We start from the raw sequence: 26,332 nt of genomic DNA, 5'->3' as shown, positions 1-26,332 counted from the left end.
ATGGAGCTAATTGGGACCAGACAAGGAAGGATGACGGCATTCTTATAAATTATTCTCACTACGTTACTTTAGGCGATGCGAAATATAAATCCTTGGAAGAATTTCCTTTATTATCTAATATACCTACTCCCATAAATATGTACATAAATTTAGTCTTACCGTTTCAATGCCAGCGGTGATAAAGTCAATGACGGCTGCTTTCTTATCGCGTATGTCTAGCTCAGGGTTGGAGAAAATCTTGAGGAAGATCTCTTGCATGCCGTCGTCCTGGGCCGCGCCGCGAGACCTCGACTTCGCCTCCTCCATTAGTTCAGATACTATCCTACCAACATGGAGTTGGCGATCAAATTATATGATATTGACATTGGACAGTTGTATAATATTTAAGATTATCCTGTTGAAAATTGGGTAAGGTCGTTTCTACATGACGTTAAAATTATATATGAAGATTTTATTTCACCTTTATGAATGGGAATAAGCTTTTTATATTATAAAAAAGTTTACTTTCTCCCATATCCGTAGATTTATTGGAAGAATTCTATTTCTCTATCAGAGATAAGTCTACCTGTTATTTGGCAACTGATATGGCAATTTTATAAAGAGTATAAGAAATCCAAAAATATCTTCATATTCTATCCTTATAATAATTGTTTAATAATGTAAACTTACATGTGTATCGTTTCTTCACTCTTTACAAAAGTTTTGTACAAAGCTGTCGGCGCAAACTTCCACAAGGGAGCTCCATAATAAGAATCTCTTTGAGCTCTAAAATGCGCCTTCACTGCTGCTGCAAGCGTCGCCGCACGTCCCGACATCCACCGCTCGAGGAAACCCAGGCGCGATCCCAACATTAAGCTACATACAGCTGTAAAAGTAATCAGTACGTTTAATTTATTATATATCTACATTTATATTTTTGAGGGATAGGCAAGGGCTCCTACGTGGGATTGTAGATTGTAAATGAAACATTTAATATTTTCATTTCTTCGCTCTTGTGTCGAGGCGAAGCGTGACGTTGAGTTACGCTACACAATACATAATGTCTCAAGAATAAGGCGGAAAGTGTAGAACAAAGTGTCCTAACAATTAAAATTTGAAGATAGTAGATGGAATCTAATCGGGGGTCTATAAATTTAGAATTTTACGTCATTTGACAATAATCAATTCTATACATTTTAATTTCAATTTATTTCATTTTATTTTTATTTTTTTTTTCGTTTTTTTTTTCATTTTTTTTTCTTTTTTTTTTTGTTTTTCTTTTTCTTTTTTCGGCCTATGTCCAGCAGTGGACGTTGAAAGGCTGATGGATGGATGGATGGATACATTTTAATAATCAGGTGTTATCAAGGGACCCTACACGACGACTGCGGCTATCTTGGAAATATAATATGAATAAGGGACATTTTGTATGCGAAGATTTTGAAATAATATTGTTGTTTAACGATCTTAACCTAGATATTGCCAACATGACAACAGCCTCGACACACTAATTGTAATTATTTGACCGAATTATAGATCGGCCGCTAGCTAGGGGTTATCGTTGCCGTTTCTAGAAATATTATGTATTGGTTATGAAATTAGCATATAGCATAGAGGCTGTCATGGCGCAGCGGGACGAGAATGTGACTGTAACGCGACGGTAGTGGGTTCGTTCCCCATTCGAGGAAGTGAGATATTTTTTACGTTATATTTCCATTTCTTCGCTCTAGTGTCGAGGCGAAGTTAAACTATTGCATAGATTGTCATCAATTACCCTTTATACGTATACAATAAATTAATACATTATATTAATAGAATTAATATTATATTTACAATATATTAATAGAATTTTTTTTTTATTACTATTCTTCTATTATACTAGTGAATTAGAATTATTAGGTCGGAGGTCGTTCATTCAATTCTTACCCGGAACAGACATTTGCACGAGTATATTTTCAGTTTATTATAAATTACAATATATTAAAAACATGTATAGTATAAGCACGAGTTCAGTCTAATTTAAGATGAAATATCTGATGCCAGTGGTAGCGTAGTGACTATAAACACGACAGGTTGTGGGTTCCATTGCCACTCGGGGGAAATAAATCATTAAATATTTTAATTTCTCTGTAGGAAAGCGCTGAGTTCAGTTCCGCCACACTAAAATAGAGAATGGAAGTGTGTTAACACTAGATTCTCAGGTTCCCATGGTAAAAAATAGAATTATTATTATTACTATAAGTCTCCTAGTGCTTATGTTAACATAGCAACCTGAACCGCACCAAGCAATGTTATCAACCCGTATGTACTCGTATGCGACGGCAGCTCCATAATGCGTTTCTAATGTGCATTCCTACGAGCCGTTGCTAGAGTGACCCACTTTTTTTTCTTGTTAGGCTTAGACTAAAACATTTTTTTTTAATTTAATTTTATAAATAATATATTTTTCAAATTAAACTATTTGTGATGCATAATTCATAAATTATAGTTATATTTAGAACTCTATACTTAGGTACATACACCAACTATTATATATAATATAACATGTTTAATCATTAGTACTTGAGCGCGGCGTAACTCAACGCCGCGCTTTGCCTCGTTGTCTATCCGAAGTTACAAAACAAATTAAAAATTACAAATAAATATTATTCTTAAAATGAACAGAAAGTGTTTTATTATTATTTTAATTTTATTTTATTTTTGAATAGAAAGTATAACAAACAAAACGCTTCAAAGTCGTTAACAATATACAAAGATAAGACGTCCTAGTTATGAGGCGTATCACCTAATATATTTCTAATGCTGCATTCTCGTAGGCCATTACTATCCTGGCCTATATTGCATTTCTTATCTATGTCGTATTTCACAGAGCTTCGCTTTTTCAATAACAAAATATTATCGTTCTGAGAAACATGTCATAATTTATTTTCAGGACATCTGTTAGAAAAAATAGCTTAACATAATGCACATTGCGATTGTAAACGCAACAGGTTGTGGGTTCGATTTCCACTCGAGGAAATGAAATGTTTAATATTTTCATTTTTCTCGCTCTAGTAAAGAAAAGAGGGAAAGCGGCATTGTTTTCCGCCACTCAACACTCAATGCCTTCAGAATTCGAACGTTAATTAGGAAACAGAGCATCTTAACAATAGGTTCCCTCTGCCTACCCGGCTATATGCGGGATACAGCGTGAAGCTAAAAATAAAAAAATATCTAACGTTTAAGAACCATTATTATTATAGTCATTACCGCAAAGAGCTTGTAACTATAAAATTAATTCTAAATAATGTGACACCTATTTTACGTACTTGCTTGTGAGAAATAAAAAAAAATATTAAAGGCCTTCAAATTAACATACAGATAATATAAACACTATTTTATAACATTAGTGCACGATTTGTGATCAGAAAACAATAAATTACGTCAGATTTGATATTAAAGGACCTGATGATGTAATCAAAGCCTACTCACGTTAAAAAAAAAAACAAAAAAGAATTGAACAAGTAAATTATTTGACGTTTCTCCTTTATGGTATATATTGATATTTCATGTCGTAAATAAACATATGATGTGAAAATTAATTAAATTGGGTGATCGAATAGAAGAGTTTTTTTTTATTATTATGTAGATGTTTATTGCTACTAAAACTTTTTTTTAAATTCGTATTAGTTTGCGTTGATATTTATTGGGGGGAAAAATGTTTATGTCTTTAATGTTTTTTAATCTGTTATGGTATCTTCTTTATCTTTTTCCCATAACGATATGAACAATTTACTTAATTTACTTTTTTTATTTGCATTTATTTAATTAAATTTAATTAAGAACACTTATAGGAAATTACGTATCAACTAATAAAGCGATATAAAAAATCTTGTTATATTACAAGAAGTAAAAGCGGGCTCGACAGAGGATATCCTGCCCGTCATAAAAGCGAAAAGCTACACTACCCAAAAATCGTCTACTTACATTGTTACTTGGCAAATACTAATATTAGAATAGAAAAAAAGTAAATGGCTTAGATTAAAAGTAACACGAAATAATTCGTTTTATTTTCTCACTTAGGTATTATGCAATTATATCAACAACATGATTCCGTTATTATGTAATATTTAGATTAAATATTGTCTCTACTAAAATAAAAAATATTGATAGTAGTTTCATTCATGATTTTTATTAACATTTGCTTGTTTATATTATATCTTTTTTTTTGGCTTAACGTTATAGCAAGGTAGACGACGAGAACCGAAAAAGTTATTCGCCTAATTCTTAAACATTGTCTGTTGAACGGTGGAACTTGTTACCAGACCGTACTAAAATCATGTAATTCTCTCACAACGTACTCTATTTTTTTTTAGGTTTACAGAAATACAAGAATTTTAAATAAAAAAATAGTACAAATAATTAAAGTAACAAGTTAAAAAAGCCTCGTAATTTTTTATATGTACAGATTCATGTAGTTTAGTTGGAAACAAAAACTTTAGAGTTTAGATCATACTACTATAGAGTGACGTAGGGAAAAAATTGACCTCGGCCTTGATTCTTAATAACACAATCACTTTAAATAAAGTATTCATATAAATTTTGTTACGCATTTGTATTGTAATAAATAAAATTTAGATTCATTCGAGAGTCTTATAAATTGTAATATAATAAATATATTATAATTATTATTTGTTTTTAACATTTAATTAGGTTGGTACCAAAAAAATCTTATTATAATTGTATATATAATATTTATTTTAAGTTATAAAAAAAATGACGCATCCCGAAATCATAGAATTGTCTGGTAAATTATAACTAGCTAACATTATTGGTGTAACTTTTTTAAAATAATATAAACTTAAAATTGTAAAATAATTTATTTAATTTTTATAATACCATATCCATCTTTAAGATATTTTTACCCTTTGTAGTTTTAAGTTGTATATCGCACATAGACTCTGCCTTTTTTGGCAAAGGGAACCTGAGAACCTAGTGTTAGGATACTCCGTCCCATTATTGAAAATATTGACACTTCCGTTCCTCACATTCCGCCGAATTGAATCACCGCGCTTTGCCTCGTTACCAGAGCGAGGAAATGAAAATGTTGAATATTTAATTTCTCCAAATGGGAATCGAACCCAGGACCTGTCGATTTTACAGTCACACGCCTCACGTCGCCACGACGGGTTCAAAGACTGCCTCTAAAAACTAAATGATAATAAAAATACCACCAAAAAATATAAAATACAATGTGGTTCAGATTACTATTTGTAGAATACAGATAACAATACATTTATGTAGATGACATTTTAAAAGTAGCCTTTTATTATCTTACTTTGTATTTGTAGAGGCTTACCAAAATTAATTGTACGAGCTGATGATCTTCAAAAACCTCTACTAACTTAATAAAAGATGTCATTTACAACAAATTTTACGACGATATCATAAATACTAACGAAATCAGTAATCCTTTAATTAACTCGCTATATTTATACAGTCTAATCCTATCCATTAGGTTTTACGACATGTGAATTATTGGCTGTAAACTAAAACAAGTTTTAACGTGTTTGTCCTAAAAATTTTTTTTGGCAAATTTTAAAATAACATGTTTGAAACCAGTCGTGGCGCAGCGGCACAAGTGTTTGACTGTCAATGTTGACTGATTGTGGTTCGATTCCCAGTAGAGAATATGAAATATTGTATGAAATATCAATGCCTCCGGAATTTAGGGGAAAATGCTGAATTCTGAAGGCATTTTTTTGCCTCGTCACCAGAGCGAAGAAATGGAAATATAAAATAAATATTTCACTTCCTCGAGTGGGGATCGAACCTACAACCGTCACGTTACAGTCACACCTGTGCCGCTACGCCGCAACGGCCTTATATTTATATTTATATTGTATTTTATTTATTCTACATAGATTAGTACTTAAGAAAACTTAAGAATAACAATCTCCTTAGAATTCATAAGAATAAGTGCAATTTAGTGCAGATTTTTAACTTCGGTAGTAATAAAAAAGTTGGCAACCGTACACACTAACCTCGCCAAATAACTCTACTTAAAGTGATATAAGTGGTAATCTAAACAGTTGATAACGACAGAAAAATATATATTATTTAGCTAACTTAAGCAATGTAAAAGAAAGTAATATCGTTTTATTACAAATTTGTCCATTAATTTATATGAATATACAAAGAGATATTTATAACTAATTTATGTTAACTATTTTTGTTATTGTCTCAGGGTCAGCCATTAAGGGGTGAAGTTTGATAGAAAAATGTGAAATATAATAAAATCAAATCTATTAGGATACAGAGTCTATATGTTTAAATGACCTCTAACTTGCTGTTAAGATTTACTTTAAACTCAACTGCCACATCCGGCCGCGTGTTTTCGAATGAATGAAAAGTTTTTTTTCAATATATTTGAGAACACGTGCTAAGAAACGTACTGTACTACTACGTATATACATATAAATTGTAAATTGTACATACTAAGTATTTATATCAGTACATATATACCTATGTATATTATATCTCATTGACGTATTTTAAATATTATTGTTAAGTTATATTTTTTATTAGCATCACGCTGAATCCCGCAAATAGCAGGGTAAGCAGAGTGAACCTGGGCACCTAGTGTTCTGTTCCCCATTTCCCACCACTTTATTCTATTTTTTATGTAAATCATTTTATCACAAACATTACATTATTTCAATAAAAAAATAATTTAATACGTGTAAAGTTAATAAATAAATTGTTATCGGAGATGCAATTTGAAAAGGAGACTTATTTTTTGAGACTTTAAAATGCTTATTATAAATATTAAAATAATATTTTAAAAAATATAAAATATAGTAAATTTTACCTAATACCTTCGTTAAACATGACGCTACACAAAATCATGTATAATACGGAAAAATATTAGACTTTTATTGCTGTCAAAAGCCTATATAAGATTTTCCTGTGTAAATTATTATTTATCTATATAATAAATAACTTACATTCCAAGCCCATCCTGTTAGTCAGTTGATCGAATCCCAGCACGCTGCCATCTGGTTTTCGGCAATTTTGCAAAAGATTAATGAAGTCATCACAAATGTTGTTCAGCTCCGGAATGAAGCCTTGGATGGTGTGAGGGCTGGTTAGCTCGGAGGTCAGGTGCCGACGTAAGTGGTGCCACTTTTCACCTTGCCTGAAAAACCAATCCTTATATACTATACCATTTTTATAATATATTTTTTTTTAAATTATATTTTAATAAATAGGTTTGCTTATGACTCATAGTATGTATATAAGAGTAGTGTAGTAATTATTTACAATAAAATCCCGCACACAGCAGTGTAGGCAGAGGAAAACCTAGTGTTAAGACACTCCATTCCCCACTCTCCGCCGTATTCTAGAGGCATTGCTTGCTGAGTGGCAGAACTAACCGCCGTGCTTAGCCTCGACACCAGAGTGAAGAAATTAAAATATTCGTCGAGTGGGAATCGAACCCACAACCTGTCGTGTTTACAGTCCCACTTATTTACTGATCTACATCATTTAATGTAACGACTTATTAAAAACCATATTAAAATAAATACCTTGCAGAGATTATTTAAATCAATTAATTCCTTAAAATTCTAGCGTTAAATCAATAATAAATTCGCGACAAAACAGGAAGTATACGTATATATAAAAAAAACTACCGACTAAATACTGCGTCGCGAATGTAGGTACCTACTACCTACACACTGTATACGTGACCAGAAAACAAAAGCTTAACCGAAAAATACGAATGTGAAACTTTATTTGTGCTCAAAATATATATACTAGTTGACTTCGGCGGCTTCGCCCGCTTGAACTATTCGAACATTTATTAAATATATTTATGAAAATATTGTCAGTTTAGAGGATGAATCCTAATAAAACAATGGAGGAAGTGAAATATTTATTTACGTTTATTTACCATTTGTTCGCTCTGGTGTTGAGGCAAAGCGCGGCGTTGAGCTCTGCTACTCAACACGCAATGCCTTCAGAATTCGGCAGAAAGTGGGGAACGGAGTGTGTTAACACTAGGTTCCCTCTGCCTACCCTGCCGCGTGCGGGATACAGCGAGAAGCTGATTTGATTTTCTAATATATTTCAAATTAACACTTTAAAATAAGATTAATCGAAAAAAATCAATTAATCATATATGTAAATATAATCAAATCAAGTCACAAGTAAAAGTGCATACAAAAAATCTAATGACGTTCTAAGCCCACCACACCCACATGCTAATATACCACTTTTTATGACAGTCTACTCCTGCTTTCACCTATCACGGAACTGACGGGTTGTAAAGAAATAGGTACACGCGACTCTCTTTGATTTGTATTATTGACACATTGGTATTAAAAGACACTATATATTTTTAACACATTTATATAATACTAGCGGCCCGCTCGCGATTTCACCCGCGTGAACTATGTTATTATTAATTTCTGTCTCCATGACTACGTCCTAGTGACGTTATGCAAAATTTGAGACTCCTAGCATTTGTAGTAATGAAGTTTCATACAAACTTTCAACCCCGAAAACAACCCCTTAGGAGTCGAATATTGCAAACTCCCGTCTTAGCGAGCACCTACGTCCTATAAACAACTCCTATGCAAAATTTGAGATTCCTAGCACATGTAGTTTCTGAGATTTCGTGATGAGTGAGTGACCTTTCGATTTTATATATATAGATTCTTTTATTATCATTGAAAATTTACAGCTTTTAGCATTAAATTAAGTTGTTTCTTTATATTTTCAAAAAAATCTTAGTATAACCTGAAATATTAATTCATGTTTAATTAAATGCAAATATACACTACTAGCAATATCTGTTCGTAGTACACACAGTTATAAATTTCACGCAAAATTAACTCACTCATTAACGAGTCCAGTGGATGCATAACGATCTGGTCTACTTCGTCTGTACACTTGAACGATCTCCGTGGGTGGTCGGTAGGGCCTCTTCGCGGGGGTCCGCAGCACCGCCTCCAGGGCCGCCCTCTCCGCTATGGACACCACCAGGGCACCCCCCGGCGTGGTCTCCGCGAACACCGGCCCGTAACGCCTGAACATGTCTGCGTGCAAATATCTCATTGTGACGGCGAGGGTGCAGCGCACGTTAACTCCCTCCCTTTAATTATTCAGTTAAAGTAGAGTAAAAAACGAAATCGAAATAAAATATCAGTAAAATCAAATGGACACGAAATTTAATTTGTCGTCAAAAAATGTTAAATAAATGCTACTATTTAACGGTTTTACATTGCATCGTCATGTTCGAGTACAATCGATAATTTCTAGTACTAAAAATAAATCTCTATTCCTAAAAAAGTTGACATATAAATATATACCACATATACCTATATAAAGATTTCAATGACACATTTGTCGAGTTTTCTAGTTTGACCGAAAAATGTTGCTAGATAATAATTATATTATTAGATCTCACCTTCATATGCTTCATGCAGCTTATTCATCTTATATCTGCTCCAGAAAAGCCATCGAGTACCCAACAGAGGCAGGGCAGGCGGTCCGGGCAGCCTCACGGGCCTCTTTCCATCCATAGACCGAGTGAACAACATAGTTACAGCCATCACGAGGGCGACGAGGGCCAACACCAGCGTCGGAACACCTGACCAGTCCAAAAGAGGTGGAGAGGTGCTCTGTAAGCAAATTTTCATAATTAAAACATATTATAATTTTAGTTATCATTATAATTTACAAATAAATACTATATACTGTTGATAAGTAAAATTTCATGGACCCATGGGAACCAAATTAACTTAATCAGTTTATATGAAAACTTGGAATAAAGTCACATAGAAAAAAATATATAGCCATTAATTAGTTAAATATAACGAAGACAATAACCTCGAACAAGGCCAAATGATTATTGACTTAATGGTAAAAAACCATGAATTGTGAAATCAATGTGGAATCATCAAGTAAACAAATTACGTTATAGCTCTCTAAATTAACCAACAAGGTTCCGTGCTACGAGGCCTATACACGAACTCGTAGTAGTAAACGTAGTAGATTTTAAATTAACCTATTTAACGAATTTAATTACGTATATTTATTATTATAAATTTTTGGAAACCCGCTGTTCTTGTTGTTTTTGTTGTTCTTTATTTATGGCGTTCTGAGCGTACCAGTTCAGCACTAATCATTCACCAATCCGATGTTTAACACTTTAGAAATCGTTGGCGGTAGTTTGATATAATAATTATGTCAACTGACAGACGAATGTCACCTCGGTCTACCCGTGACCAGAGACTACTGCAGTGTCTGGTTTCTAAAAATGTATAACTAATTATACCCGATAAATCCGTTTAAAAAATTATTATTTCACACTGTATCCCACACACAGTAGGGTAGCCAGACAGAATTTAGTGTTAAGACACTCCGTTCCTTCCGCTGAATGATCGAGGCATTGCGTGTTAAGTGGTGAAACTCAACGCCGGGCTTTCGACTAAGCACCAGAGTGAAAATATTAGTAAATAAAAATTCATTCCCTCGAATGGGAATTCAATCCTCAACTGACGCATGGGAATGTATCCACCCTTGTACAACACCCTACGCCATGACCACCTCAAGTTAGTATCGTTTCATTTAAAATATATAATTAATAACCGTAAAACCAAAGATTTTCGTATAGCAGATATGAAACGGGAGAGAAAAAAATAAAAATCAGTAATTTCCATCATGAATGAATCGAAGGCAAGTTACTATATATTTTTTATACGGCATCGGCATGTGGACGCGTGGTCGGTCAGGCTAACATTGTTTGCTATCGCGGTCGTCGACCTGCTTGTGCTGTTGACGCAGCGGTCTTGACATTGGCTTTGCGTAACTGTCTCTTACGTAACGTGGTGGTGGCGCCCGTTGGTTTGTCGCTCATTCAGTTTTGCTTGCTGGTGTGTAATGCTTATAATGTAAATGGTAATAAAATAGATGTAAGTACGACGTTTGTTTCAGCTTTGGATAGTATTTCGCGTCTTGCAGGGTAGAGAGGGAACCTAGTGTTAAGATATTCCGTTTCCCACTTTCTGCTGAATTTTAGTAGCACTGCGTGTTGAATGGCGGAACTAAAAGCGCTTTTGCCTTAGTACCAGAGCAGAGGAATGAGAGGAATGAGAATATAAATAAATCATAATCTATTCCCCCCATAGGATTCGTACGAATCGAACCCATAATCACGTTACAGTCATAGGATTGTGCCCCAGCGCCACGACGGTGTCCGTTATATGAAATGATTAAAGCTCGTTTTTTAACTATTACAAGATTTATTGTTTACAGTAAATGTTGAAAGTCCAGTGCTTAACTGGAGAATTCCTATGAATTATAATATGCTGTATGAAAACATTTAGAACTGTCTTAATATTTTCAGGAATTACAGCAATTGTACTACATTAAAAGCTCTAGACTAGTTATTCCGGATTTACTTCTACACTTCTTTTTAAAATACACAATACAATCATCCATGACATATTGACAGCAAATGTAAATTTGTTTAATATTAATAATAAATGATATTTATATAATAACAATTATTAATAACATAATTATTATAATGTACATATAATTAATTAATCAAATACCACCTGTGGAGGTGTGAACGTCTTACACGTTCATACAAATAAGATTGCCGTTGCCGCCATTTTTTATTGTTACGGGACCCGCTCATTTCGCAGTCAGTTAGGACAAATTGGTGTTAACGGGATTTAACTTAATGGCCGTTAAACGTCGATGACTCTCAAACTTGTTTTGAATATCGTTTTTTTTTAATTTATAGTCTGTGAATATTATAGATTATTATTTAATGTTTGAGAATTTTTGTAATATTTATTAAAAAAAAGAGAGGTGGTTGATCTATTTATGTGTATAGACAAATCGTGTCGAAAATAGCTATCTATAATTAAGAAGGTGAAATAAATTTCTAAATTATATAAAAAAAAATGTTTTCATTTTCTTCTTGAAAGAATAACTTATAATTGATTGTCTATATATTGTTCTAATAATAAAGTCAAGATTCGTCTAAAAATCATTTTTGTATTCGATCAAATTTTGGACGTTAGCTAGAGTCTCATAGAAACACGTCTTTCTTAATTAATTAAGTTGAATAAACCTATAAAGAAATATATAATCATAAATTCTAATTTATAGAATAAAAAACCGTTTATAAGTTATTTATTAATATTACATTTTTAAATAAAATGATATTAAACTTTGATTGAAGTTTTTTCTATATGACTTAATTGCTACATAATTAGAGCAAGTTTTATTATAGTATACATCTATTCTATATAATAATATATTATATTTTTGATACATTTTTTTACATTAAAGAACCTTTATTATCTGTTACTGGTTATTACAATCTATTTATCCTAAGCATCCATTGTACGAGATAATAAACAGCGCAAAATATAGTTTTTTATTAATAATTAACTTATATAAGTTATAAGTTCCTAACGTTCTTAAGTAATAGAATAAATGAATCAATGTATGTATTATAAGTTCTCACTTCGTGCCAAATCTCATAGCAGATATAATAGTTCCATGAGAAGTTTGGAAAATGCAGCAAAATCCATATATAAATGCTCGTATCTTTTGATTACGTAGACTTAGAAGATCGTTTTTTTCTGCACTTCAAGAGACCATAGATCTGACTAGTACCACCACGCAATATTGAGGGTACTACAAGGATTCTATGTGTACCTTTTGAGATTCGGAACCCTAACAACCATATATATAGATACAAAGCTTGTGATACAACCAGTACCCCGTTGGAGTAAAGTTTGAGAAAATATATTTAAGTATCTACACAAATGTTACCGGTCAAACCTGATTGCAAGACAAATAGGTATTTCTAATACCAAACTGGCTCATCTGAGACGAATTAAGACCGAAAAGGTTAGCCTAGGCTATGTATTTATTGTATTATCATTGTCTTAAGCATTTATACAAAGCAAATATATTAATTCCTTATATAAAGTTCCGCCACCTAAGGACACAATGCTTCCAGAATTCGGTGGCAAGTGGGGAATGAAAATGTGTTAATGAGAATGGCAATCTTAACACTAGGTTCCCTCTGCCTACACTGCTACGAACGGGATGCAACGATAAACTAAAAAAACTATACTACTCTCAAATCTTTCTTTATCAGTTACATATAACAAGTATTTAAAATTAAGTAAATCATAATATTAAATACTTATATATTGTATATTTTATAACTAAAGACTATTTTCAACAAATCCTTGATAGACAATCAATAACATAAACCCACGTCGTCTAATTTTCCGTCTATTTTTCTGCCAGTACCAATACATAATACATATGGGCCTACATCCATTTGCACTGCTAACGTCCCGATACGCTATAACAACCAAATTATCAAAAAAGTTTTAACCAAATTATCATAAAAAATAAGTAATTTATTAATTATAATTATATTATACAAACCTCGCTCATAATAAAAGGTGATATTTTTTAATAAATTATTTTAGTAATTAGATAATTAGGAGACCAAAATTCGCTTTTCCTTGCTCTAGCCCAATAATTGCCTAATGCTTATTCTAAAACATGTTTTCTATGTTATTTCTCGTTTTAAATATATATTAAAAATATGCTTACAATAAATATTAATATGATGAATTAAAAGAGTCATTTTACACTGACTCACTGGTCTCTTATGACACAATTAGACAATCATAGATTAAATAAAGTATCAAAACCAAGTGTCAAATATAATATTATTTTTTTAAATAAATCTTAAATTAAATATGTATTACATAAATATAATATATTATAATTTTTGTTTTAAGAAATATTATATTTTTGTTTTTTTTTAGTTATTTTGTTTTTTTGTCACTTCTGCAAATAAATCAATGAGCCTAGACTAGACGATACTGTCGGCCTCCGAAGAACGTCGAGCCTATGTTTATCTAATGTGCAGTTGCTAGTCTATAATGTAACTCCGTCACTTATTATTGAAGCTATAATAAGAGATAAATCTGAGACCGGCTTAGAAATACATTCTTTACTAATTATTAGTCTGACATTCTTCACAAAATTAAATATATCTACATTATACTTTAGATAAAATCCTCAAAAAGTTTTTTCCTGTTTGGTCTTAGTGGTTAGCAAAAGATTTCCTAAACGAGGTTACTAGCACGATTGTGAATATAGTACAATTTGTAAGTATAGAATAATATATTTAAAACTAAATATGCTAAGCTAGGTACCCAGGTTCCCTCTGTCAGCCCTGCTACGTGCGGGATACAGCATAAACATAGAAAAAACATAGTTCTACTTGAAAAATAACATACATTCTATAAACTTTTTATCGTAATACAAACAAGATTTTTGAAGCGCTGCATGTTAGCGTTCACGTAGGCAATTTAGCATGGGAAAAATATTTAATAGAATTTGAACTGGTCTAAAATTGTATTTTCAAGTTAAAAATATATATTTATCTTATCAAAGATAAGGACAGGTGTATATTTACTTATAAATTAAATTTAAGGTAGCTTGTCCAAAGATAGATTTTCAAAAAAAATAGATCTCTACAAAAGTATTTAATTTTTTTTTTTATTTAAAATGTACATAATAGAGTTACTCGATTTAAGTACGCGATTCACGAAGTCTAGTCTAATACTTAATTTCATCTAAGAACCTTTTCATATAAAAATAAACCCTATTTAAATAAACCAAATATAAATTACAACTGATAATTTCTAGAACACTATTTCTAGTAAACAGCAATCAAAATAAATTTATCAAATGTATGCTATTTTTAAATATATCGTGACAAGTTCTAGTATAACCATTTAGTTCAACTGATAAATTTGTTGTGAACCTTGACTGCACAACAAATGTTATAACCTAATTAAATTATTTGTCAATATATATTATTAATTTAATATTTCGGCCAAGTGCAAATAGGTTTTAATTTTTCATCTGTAATATTTAATAATCTGTGTCCTCTACTGTACAAAATACACAGGAGGAATACAAGAAAAAAATATTTATGTAGACGTCAGTATCTATATAATATAAGAAATTTTACTTTCATTTCTTAACCTAAAAGTCAATTTAAAAACGCAGCCTACATGAATAATAGTTTTATACAAAACTGCTATTATATATATTGTTATTTTCGAGATTGAAACTTTCATTTTTTTTAGCTATATCTCGCATGTACCAGGATAGGCAGAGGTAGTCTAGTGTTAAGACACTGCGCTCTCCGCTTTCCGTCAAATTTTCGACGACTTCGTGTTAAATGACTGCGCGGTACTTAACGCTTTTTCCTTGCGAAGCGAACCAGAGCGAAGATATGAAAACCTCCCCTCACCCTACCACGCACAATGAAGTAGTCTCATATAAATATTTAATATAAAATAATAATATGACATATTAATAATCAGTAATGATAAATTACTTTGGATTATTACAAAAATAAACAGTTATAATAAGAAACGTGAAAGTTCATGAGCGAAAAGTCTATAATGCAGCTAGTGGCCTTGACCGTCATTTAACCAATTAATTACAAGAAAACTTATACGAGATAACAAATTAATATGTTGTTTTACACATAAATAAACATTCATATCGTAAGACTATTTTATATTTAAATATATAAAGATTTTATATTATGAAAATTATAAAATAAATAAAAAACCAGATTCACGCCGTATCCCGTAGGCAGAGGGAACCTAATGTTAACACTCCGTTCCCCACTACAAAAAACATGCACATATAAAAATAAACAAATTATAAAACAGTATTTTTTTGGCTTCATGCTTTATCCCGCTTTTAGCAGGATAGGCAGAGGGAATCTGAGAACCTAGTGTTAAAACACTCGGCTTAAAACGTCGCTGTTACAAAATTTTCGCCGAATTCTGAAGGTATTGTGTATTAAGTAGCTGAACTCAACGCCGCGTTTTGTCTCATTACCAGCGCGAAGAAATGAAGTTATTAAATATTTCATTTCCTCGAGTGGAATCCACATCCTATGTGTGGCTTCTGTGTGAGAATAGAACCCGCAACCCGTCGCTTTTACCGATACTCATACATCATGCGCAGTTAATTTAAGCTAATTTAATTTCCATTAAAATAATAATAGTTTTTATAATTACTATGTTATCTAATGCAACTGTATAGAAAACCTTGAAATATAATATAAAACATGATAATTCTTTATTGCCGCCATTAATCCAAGCACAGCCGTGGCCAATGGCGTCATTATCGCTGTCAATTAGAACTACATCCTGCAGAACTAGTTTTTTTTTAAGAACAAAATTGATAATTCCCATTTTACGAGTCCAGTAATTTACAAAGATATGAAATAAACGTTGAAGGACATTATTAACAAAGAAGCGGGTACAAGGCGAGCAATCAAACAGATAAGATAATAAAACCAAACAATCCGGAGGACGGAGGACAGAAGAGTCCTCCCTCGTAATCGACTGTAGTCCTTATTTATATTTAGATTAAGACAGCCCTCTTTAAGTAAGTTTTAAAGTACTACTGCTTTACTGCTCTATATTTGATAAGTACGGACAAGTGTCCCTTCAAATATTATCACAGATAAATAATAATTAACAATTTGTAACGTTTATTATAAAAGTTGAAAATAAATACTAATTTGTTTTTTAAATGTGTCGATCGAGAATTAATGTTTATTATTATTCATTGCACTAATTATATAGCCTGTGGCATTTTTGCACAGTTTTTATTATAGAAGCACATTTTATATGCGACATATTAAGAAAAAAAAAATATTTCTTGATATTCTATTATTGTCCACATTCTAATATTGGAATAGAGTATATACGAGCAGCCATAATAATAATTTAGATATACTACTTAATATTGAAGTGATAATATTCACAATTTTATTATTAGAGGCCCTCGTGGCGCAGCGGTTCAAGGGTATGGCTGTAACGCGACGGTTGTGGGTTCGATCCCCACTCGAGGAAGTGAAATATTTATTTACGTTTATATTTCCATTTCTTCGCTCTGGTGTCGAGACAAATCGCGGCGTTGAGTTCTGCCCCTCAACACGCAATGCCTCCAAGAATTCGGCAGAAAGTGGGGAACGGAGTGTCTTAACACTAGGTTCCTCTGCCTACCCTGCTGTGTGCGGGATACAGCGTGAAGCTAATATTATATCTTTAGACCTACAATTTAAAAGCACAAAAGTACAAAACAATAAGGTATATAAAGTATGAGAATATTTTTAAAAGTTCTTAAAGGAAGTCGATAGGTTCTAAATTGCGATCAATAGGAGCTTCCAGCAGACGTCGTACTCGTATGTCTAGACTTTACTACAATTTGATTGGTTCCGTCCTTGCATTATATAATACTACTTTCCATAATATTAAACTACTATATTCGTACTAGAGAGGCCAGTCGTGGCTCTGGGACTCAAACGTATGACACAGGTCGTAGGTTCGATTCCTATTCGATAAAATTAAATATATTTTCATTTCTTCGCTCTGGTGTCGAAGATGTGCGGCGTTAAAGTCTGCTATAAAACACGCAAATCAATACAATCAAAAGCTATAGCTTTAAAAACGATGCATAAATGCTTTTGATTGCTTTGACTAGAAGCTTCATTTTTTCTGTACTTCAAGGGATCTAAAGGGGACCTAGGGATCTAAATATTTGATGCGCGACCTCGACACAACGGTCCTATAAGGTTTTCGTTTCTACTTTTTGAAGTACGGAACCCTAAACACCACAAATGATTATATTCATCTTATCTAATTAGTATAAATAGATACATACATTTAAAAATAAATGAGCAATAAAATAATCAAATCTTTTAGTACTTTTTTCTTAATAGTATTTGAAACTCGTAGTCATATTACAAAACCGTTTAAAATGATATAATTTTTTTTTAATATGTAAATATCGAATGACCTTGTTTTTAGTATATCTTAATTAATATCCTTATATTAGCAATTTATGAGTTACAATAATGAATTAATATATGTATGCGTGATAATTGACAAGCACTTTTTTAGATTTTTTAAAATTAGATCTTATTACTATTTAAAACATGAGTTGTACTAGATTTATTTCTTAAGGTATATTCCAAAATTTATATATATTATTTTATATTATTTCAGAAGGGTAGACATAGTGTTAAAACACTTCTCTAACGAAAATATTAAAAGTTTCATTTTCTCGAGTGGGAACCGAACCGCAACCGTCCCGTTTACAGCCATAGTTGTTATTTCTCTAAGTTGTTGTTTCTCTAAGACATATTTACCAAACAGTGTAATCATAGAAAAGATTCACCTTGGGAATCCACTTAACGAATGTAGAGCAAAGATAAAGGAATAGTTGCACGGCTTATCGCCCAAAGTGCAGTGCATTTCACGTTTGTTACGATACACCCTGTATATAATAATATTTTAATTTTAATTATATATGTGATATATGAATTAATTTTACATTTCTCGGATTTCTTTTTAAACATATAATTAAAATTGGCTATAAAACGTTAAGCTACCAACCATACCACGTATACACATACAGACTACGACAGTTCTACCTATATACGAGTATAAACAGTAATAGTTCATTTTCTTTTCAAAAATACTTCCCTCACGTTAATATAGACTCCTTAATTAATATGTTAACTGCGCCCCTTGTTTTATTCCCTTCCCCTAAGCATAGGGTTGGGAAGGTCAGATAGCAGTCAAGTATGGCGCCCTTCCAAGGTCAATGCGAACTCTACCTTGAACGGCCCTGAACAGGAAATACATATATAAGTAGGTAGTTTGTACGCCGAATCCTGATACGCAGTGATCACGTACGCGGTAAAAGAATTAAGGTGTTAAAATTTTATATGCGAAAATATATGGCAATTGTAGAGAAGTAACCAAGTTCATTAAGTTGGTTAAAAATTATGGATAATAATTATACATATCTAGTTATCATTTTTTTATTCTAAAATCGTGAATATGAATTTAAGATATTATTTTGGATTTGAAGGCGTAGTGGCAAGGCATGGAGGGTGTATAATGTAAAAATGAATTATTATTTCTTAATATTTTCATTTCTTCGCTATGGTACCAAGGTAAAAGAGCGGCGTTCAGTTCCGCCACTCAACACGCAATGCCTCGAAAATTCGGCGGAAAGTAGGGAAAGGAGTATCTTAGCACTAGGCTCCTTCTGCATACTCCAATACATGACGGATACAGGTGAAGCCGAAAAAAAATTTCATATTTAGTTTTATATAGAACAAATATTATTAAAACCAGCAATTATTATTTTAAATACTCACATATTTTAGGTGGTTATAAAAAGGAAGTAGGTACACTTTTTATATTTATACAAGTTATGTAAATACTTTTTTTACCCCCTTTGATAAGATATAATCACATACGCCATTAAAACGTTGATATATCAACATTTGAGTTAGGTTGTTTGCGCATATTTAGGTACCATAGGTGACGTATATCCTGTTAGCCACTATTTACATGTATAAGGAAGAAAATAGACTATATTTTTATTTTACTAGAGACATTTAACAATTATTGAAAAAAATATGTGATGGTTGTAAGTTGAAATTAGGCTTCGTGTCGTTTGATGAAAAAAAGGTTTTATATTAGTAAACCCAGACTTAAACACTCCTTGTCTATTAAGATACTTCCGTTTCCCACTAGTCACCTAATTCTATAGGTATTACGTGTCGAGTGGCGGACCTCAACGCCTAACTTTGCCTTGTTACTAGATCGAGAAAATGGAAATTTGAAATATCTCATATCCTCGATTGGGAATCGAACTCACAACTTGTCGCGTTTACAGTCACACGATTGTATGTTATGTTCTGCAAGTTCTAATCATTTTTTTTAAATTGATAGAATTCTTAAATACGCGTATTACGTTTTAATTTTATATAAAAAAAAACATTAAATGATCGCTAATAAATATAATACGAAACTTAGTAGTAGTTTAAGCAAAAAAACGAAGCACGCTTTGATAAAATGACTCTATAATTATATAAATAAGTATAATCATCACGTTCGCCTCTTTATTGAGTACCTCGTGGTAAACTACTTATAAAAAAAATCTATTTAGCTTCTTTACTTTTAGAATGTTTTTAGTCATCCAATTGTTTTTTTTTTGCAGGGTAGGAAGAGGCAGCCTAGTGTTAACACACTCCTTTCCCCATTTTTTCCCAATTCTCGAAGCATTGCGTATACACACCGCGCCGCTTTACCTTGCCACCAAAGAAAAAAGAAAATGAAAATGTTAATTAATTCCCCCAAATCGGAATCGAACCCACAACTGTCGCACATTCTTGTCACATGCGTGGACCACTGCTCCACGAGGGCATTAATATGTGTTTTTTTAAATATGATAAAATTAGCACAATATATTATTTCATTAAAGTGCATGCTACTAGTGAGAGTGTGCTCTAGGGCATCAAGTACCTATTTTACGAGCAACATTCGTTTGATTGGTCGCGTAGTGTCAATGATAACAATTACATCTCATTGACATGATCAATGGACGGGCCCTCGAAAGCAACGCGTGTTTTGATTTATTTACTAACAATATTCATATAGAAAAACTTATTTCACGTATAACTCTACAATAAATAGAGTTTAATATATTCATTATTTATTCTTTATAGCAATAATACTATATTTTAAAACGTATTTATATACTAGCGACCCGCTCGCGGATTCGCCCGCTTGTATTATATAATTATTAATATACTATTCTGTCTTTCGTTTTCTCATCATAATACAGGAGTTTCACAATTCAACTGAAAGATATTTTAATTGAAATTATCATATATGTCTTAAACCATGAAATCAATTTTGTTCAAATCAATTGGCGTTTGAATTCATTGAATTCTATAATATATTTTTTTGTTTTTCAAAAGTTCAGTTGCATTTATGGCCCCTTAATAATCAATACATCGTTCGTTCACAGAAACATCGTTTCAAATTTGAACCATATAATATAAGTTGACTGTGATACGAGCGGACAAACACACATAACTAAATTACGGAACTCTAAAAAGTAAAATATAAAATAGAATCTTATGATATATTCATTTTAAAGTACGTAAAAAGTTAATAAGATAACAGATGTTTTCCATACGGGCGATGCATTAAAAAGATTTTAGCTAAACATATGTTCTTTTTTGTGATCAGTGATTTATTATTAAGAAAAAATATCAACCTTATAAAATATTTACTTTAATTCAAGAACGAGTTAATAAATATGAATTGCAATATGGTTGTTTGTTGCCACAGATATAGCATAATTAACATTATTACAAATTAATAACTGAAAATATTAGTAGGTTTGTTTTATAAAATAAAGTAAATGTAGTTACTTAAAATTAATTTCTTTTCCTTTTAGTACGCCCTGTGTCCCGTGTATGGCGTATAGCGGGTTAGCAGAGAAATGTCTTATCACCAATTAAGACACTAACTTCCCCACTTTCCGCCCAATTTCAACATCTCAACATCTTTATCTTGTTACCATAGCCAAGAAATGAAATTAGTTCTATTCTTCAAATGGGAGTAATAAATCAACAAACATAAAAATATAACACAACTTTAATATATCGCTATATGTATCGAAGTATGTCAATTTAATAACATTTTTTTTCGATAAAAATTATCTATTTACCTTCTGTTAGTAACATTTACATTTGTAATGCTCGTTTACAAACACCACTCCCAATATTTGCAATGTCTGCCTTAATGATTTAAAATTGCAATACAAACACGGGTGTGGACTGATAGGCTACTTTAAAATAACTGTTTTTACTTATTTATAGTTCTAACTGGACTGCACCGTTGTAGCACAAATAAAGGTATCAACTATTTGTCATATATACATGGTGTTCACATTTCTAGACGCTTCCACTAACAGGTCTTCCTCAAACTTACGTTTACGTAAGATGGGGTTATCGCCGCGTGGAATAGCTGTTTCTTAAAATTATCATTTATATTTTTATCTATGTTCAGTTGTAACAAAGAGGATGCCTAGGTCAAAAACCTCGTAAAATTGGGCGCTGCTTGTTTGTATTCTGTGTAGATAACGAATTATAATAAAACGCAGGCCAAAACTGGTCCTACCTACCTACGAATCAGACCAGCATTCCAGACCCACATGCCTAAAGTTATACGTTCTAAAATAAAAAGTCATGATAATAAGACTTTCGGTATCCCGAATTAGGATATTTAATTTTGCATGGTTTTTTTAACAATTACGGCAAATAGTTATTTATTCAGTTGATATCGAGGGTTTTAATTAAGCTTTAAATTAAGATAACAACTAAATAATTGAATTAAGTATATCAGAAATCATTTGGTTTGTATATAAGATTGAGTTTATTTGAGTTTCACCTAACCAATTAAATTTTGCGCAGTATTTTAAATATTTCCTTTGCGTGTCCACGTTATCTATGTTATAAAAATATAAGTTACAAATATTTGTTGACGATGATATTAAAAAAAAATAAACTGTTTGTTAAATGATAAAGTAAAAAATTGTATTTGCGTTTTTTAACCATGAAGGGTGCTGTTTTTAGTACACATTTTTTCAGCTTTTCTTCACGCTGTATATTGAACATGGCAGGGCAGGTAAAGGGATCCTGGGAACCACGTGCCAAGACACTATGTTCCCATTACGACACTTCCATTCCGCACTTTCCGCTTAATTCTAGAGGCATTGCATATTGAATAGCGAATCTCTACCCCGAGCTTTGCCTCATTATCAGAGCGAGGAAATGAAAATATTAAAAATTACACTTCTTCGACTGGAAATCAAATCCACAACCTGTCGTTTCTACAGTCGCACGCTTGTGCCCCTTCACTACGACTAGCCTCAATTATAAAAGTTGCTTGTCTTAGTAGCAAGCAAAATAGCAAAAATAGCAGTAGCAAAATAAGTCTGTTTCATTTAATTTACAACGCAAATCAAATTAGTGATTTTATTGGACGCTCATGGACCAAATTCACGGGCATCTTAGCCCAAAATTAGGAGTAGCAATTTTGGGAATAAAATAATATTTTCCAAAATTTCTTACTAAAAAAATCTGATTAGATATAGATAGGTATACAATTATTTCAAAAACTTAGGATGCTAGTGAACAACTGCTCTAATTGAAGATACTGTAGACCTTTAATTGGTAGTAATATGAAATTACAAAACGTAAAATGGTTCGAATCACAAAGTCTTCCGTATTTATCGAGGCCGGTTCATGCAGTTCATCATTTTAATTAATTGCTATCCATGCACTGATGCATTTGTCAGATCAATTTAAGCTTCGGTCGTTTTATAGCTGCTTCCTTGTTTACTAAAACGTTTAAGTATAAAATTAAAATAAATTGACGACATCCACTTATTAATTTACTTTTTAATAATAAATAAACAATCTTTTGTCGCAAATAAATTAACCTAAGTTATTTATAATTAGTTAGTTATAAAAGTTTCCATCACGTTAGTCATGTGTTCGGTTCTTGGGCGTGAAAAAGCTCGATTAAGATTGATGATAAAAAGAATTGAACTCAGTCTGATTATGACTGACAAAGTAAATGCAATGGGAGCATCCAAAAATACAATGATGGACATTTCAAGTGTGTTTAATTTGATCCAAATATCCAATAATTATTTTATACGCCGTAAGAAGCACTGAGCTATATAAATATACAGGCGCAGCTTCCCTGCAGACTGGCGGTGCCCGCGTGTTCGTTTTGTTCCCCGAAGGCCGCCCAGTTCGATCGTCTCGCCACATCGGATATGTGTCACTATAACACCACGCACACGTCTTCCCTTCGCATAACCTTCAGACCAGACGGGGACGTGGCATTCGAATAAATGGCGCTCTATTTTTATATCACCAAATAAACATTATGCATTCCCTACTCAATCTCTTCTTTACTTACGTAATTTTAGCATGGATAAACATGTTGTTCACAAATTACCACTCGATCTGATAGCCAGTTGAGGACTTGATGATAATATCCATAAATTCATACTTCTCAATGATAAATACTACATAATATATATATAGAAATAATATATGTATGTTTCTACATATATAGAACATAGATAAAACGCTTTATATAGTAAATATTTTCGATCGCAAGTACGAGGTCGAACACGCTTCGATATTGAATAGTGAATAATAAACCTTGCATGTCCTTGACGGAGGTTCAAGGCGAGCCGTAGGTGCGTAGCCGCCACGAAATTTCGTATCACGAAGGTTTACGACCGGTTTGGCAATCCATTATCATACTAATGGGGTAGTTTTAGCCAGTTAACCAGTTACGGAGACGCCGATAAACGTTTGATGCAAACAAAACACAGGTGGGTTGGTGATGAATTAAGAATAATTTGAGTTGTGAACTCACCCAAAATAAATGGCCGCGTATAAAATAACTGTTCTTATAATCAATTGGCTTGTGACGTCAGTTGAACACCAAGTTTACGACCGTTGAAAGAACGAAGCCTATCGAAAGGGGCAACTTACCAAAACTTACTAACTTAACGCCATTTAAAGTCCAGGAGAAATCATTAAAAGTCTCGAGTAGCAATCAATACATAATTTGTAACACACTGTATTTATCGTTACAAAAATAACTTATCACGTTACTGTGATTTGCATTCAGTTCAAGGCGTTTCAAAATAAACTTATACAATATTTTATAGTATACGGTAATATAATACGCAGATGTTTGGAACCTAGGAACGCGGAAATAGTTATCAGGTTACCTGCGTAGGTACCTCATTGACCCCATTTCTAGCTGGTCGTGCTACAGTCCCGTTGGAGACTTCAATGCTGTAACTGTTCTGTAATAGAAACGAGCAAGCCTATTTAATCTTAGTTAATATTTTATATTTCCACAAAAGAGCTATACGCCTCACGTATAATTTTATACTTAAAATTTACTAATCTCCGTATCTATTTTCAAATGATTTATTTTTTGAAAAAAAAAAACCAATAGTCTAGGTTTCTTTTATTAATTTGTACTAATAAATACCGTATGCCGAAGAATTTTTTAAAATATTTGTAAGCTACACAACAGAAGTAATACAATATAAATCCAATTATCTTTTAAAAAAACGCAACAGCAAAACTTTTATAAATCACACATTTCTATACTAAGGCTCTGCGCCTTTACGAGGGAACAACCCCTAACGGCAACCCTCTTTTAACGAATATTTCAGTCTGCAGGTCATGGACGCGTCTGCGTATTTGGGGTAGGTTTTGCGAATGTCTACGTATGTACAACAAGGGGTTAACTGGATTTTTTAATAAAAATATTTAAATAATGTTTTTTAATAAACATAAATTGTTAACAAACTATTATCCAAATATATTGAAAAGTATTAAATAATATTGAATTACCATTTATTATTTTATTAAAATTAAACGTGACGCACTGGACTTGGCTCTCACACTTTTTAATACTTTTTTATGGATATATATAAAAACAAATATTATAGAAAAAAATTATATGCAATTGGTCAAATTAATTAATTTATTTATAAGTTAAGTTACAATTAGCAATTTCAAACGTGTACAATACATCTGGCGGTCAAGGTAAGTCATTTTAAGCTGGCATTGTTTGGAGGAAGTGTCGATCTTTATCATCATAGCCTCGTCTATGATCTGCGCCATCATATAGTATGCTATGTTTATATTATGTTTATATACCTAGTTAATTTGTAACACTTCGCGTTACTTGCAAAAAGCACATATAAAAACTTGTCTTTTTATGATATCTAATAATATAGTTTGAAGTTATTGTACGCATGGACGTACCTAGAGATTTTTCCAGGCCTTAGTTTTAAACAAATGTGGCTTTTTCATTTTTCTGTATGATTTTTTTACTAATAATATTTCGGGGATGGGCACAAGACTGGTCTGGGGTGGGCACGTATCACCCGGCCCCACCTATTCCTACGCCCATGGACACACGTTACGGTTAAAATAGTCTTCACCCATGAACTAACTTTGTTATATAAAAATATTTAAATATCGAACTTGATATACGAAAGGTGACAACAGACGTTTCATTCTGGCTATTTATTAAAAAATAATTAATCTCCCCAAAAAGAAATAAAATTAAACGTCATAATTATGTGAAACAAATATATTAAATATAAACGAAATGCTAAAAGAACATCCGCCTCACAAAATGTGCAAAGTTGATATTTCTATGTTTTTTTTATTTGAAACTTCTATGAATGAAATAATTCAATTAATATAACAAAATAAAAAAAATACATAAGAAATAAAAATAACCAGAGATCTATGAATATGTCGCAGTACAATCATCTAAATATATAATTA

General features: G+C 32.1%; 1 protein-coding gene across 4 annotated transcripts in view; it reads right to left on the bottom strand.

Moving 5' to 3' along the window:
* shd (cytochrome P450 family 24 subfamily A member shade) overlaps positions 1 to 26,332 on the bottom strand; it is a 33,697-nt gene that overhangs the window by 2,758 nt on the left and 4,607 nt on the right. For 2 of the 4 annotated variants that reach the window (XR_014878240.1, XM_085189912.1), the window contains exons 2-6: positions 9,431 to 9,644; positions 8,861 to 9,059; positions 6,966 to 7,156; positions 670 to 865; positions 160 to 322 (exon numbers count right to left, since the gene is read on the bottom strand). Coding sequence is in view for 3 of the 4 variants with exons in the window: in XM_085189912.1 (XP_085046038.1) it covers positions 160 to 322; positions 670 to 865; positions 6,966 to 7,156; positions 8,861 to 9,059; positions 9,431 to 9,644 (963 nt within the window). In the remaining variant the exon portion in view is untranslated. Of the gene's footprint in view, positions 1 to 159; positions 323 to 669; positions 866 to 6,965; positions 7,157 to 8,860; positions 9,116 to 9,430; positions 9,645 to 21,654; positions 21,764 to 26,332 lie in introns of those variants that run through there. The other 2 variants (XM_085189913.1, XM_085189914.1) reach the window with 2 other exon arrangements.

This window comes from Heliconius melpomene, chromosome 9 (assembly GCF_056956725.1).
Source record: "Heliconius melpomene rosina isolate 202511_hmr_F chromosome 9, ASM5695672v1, whole genome shotgun sequence".
Classification (NCBI taxonomy): Eukaryota; Metazoa; Arthropoda; class Insecta; order Lepidoptera; family Nymphalidae; genus Heliconius; species Heliconius melpomene.
Note: the sequence above shows the minus strand (reverse complement) of the source record. Positions and strands in the feature narration are given on the sequence as shown.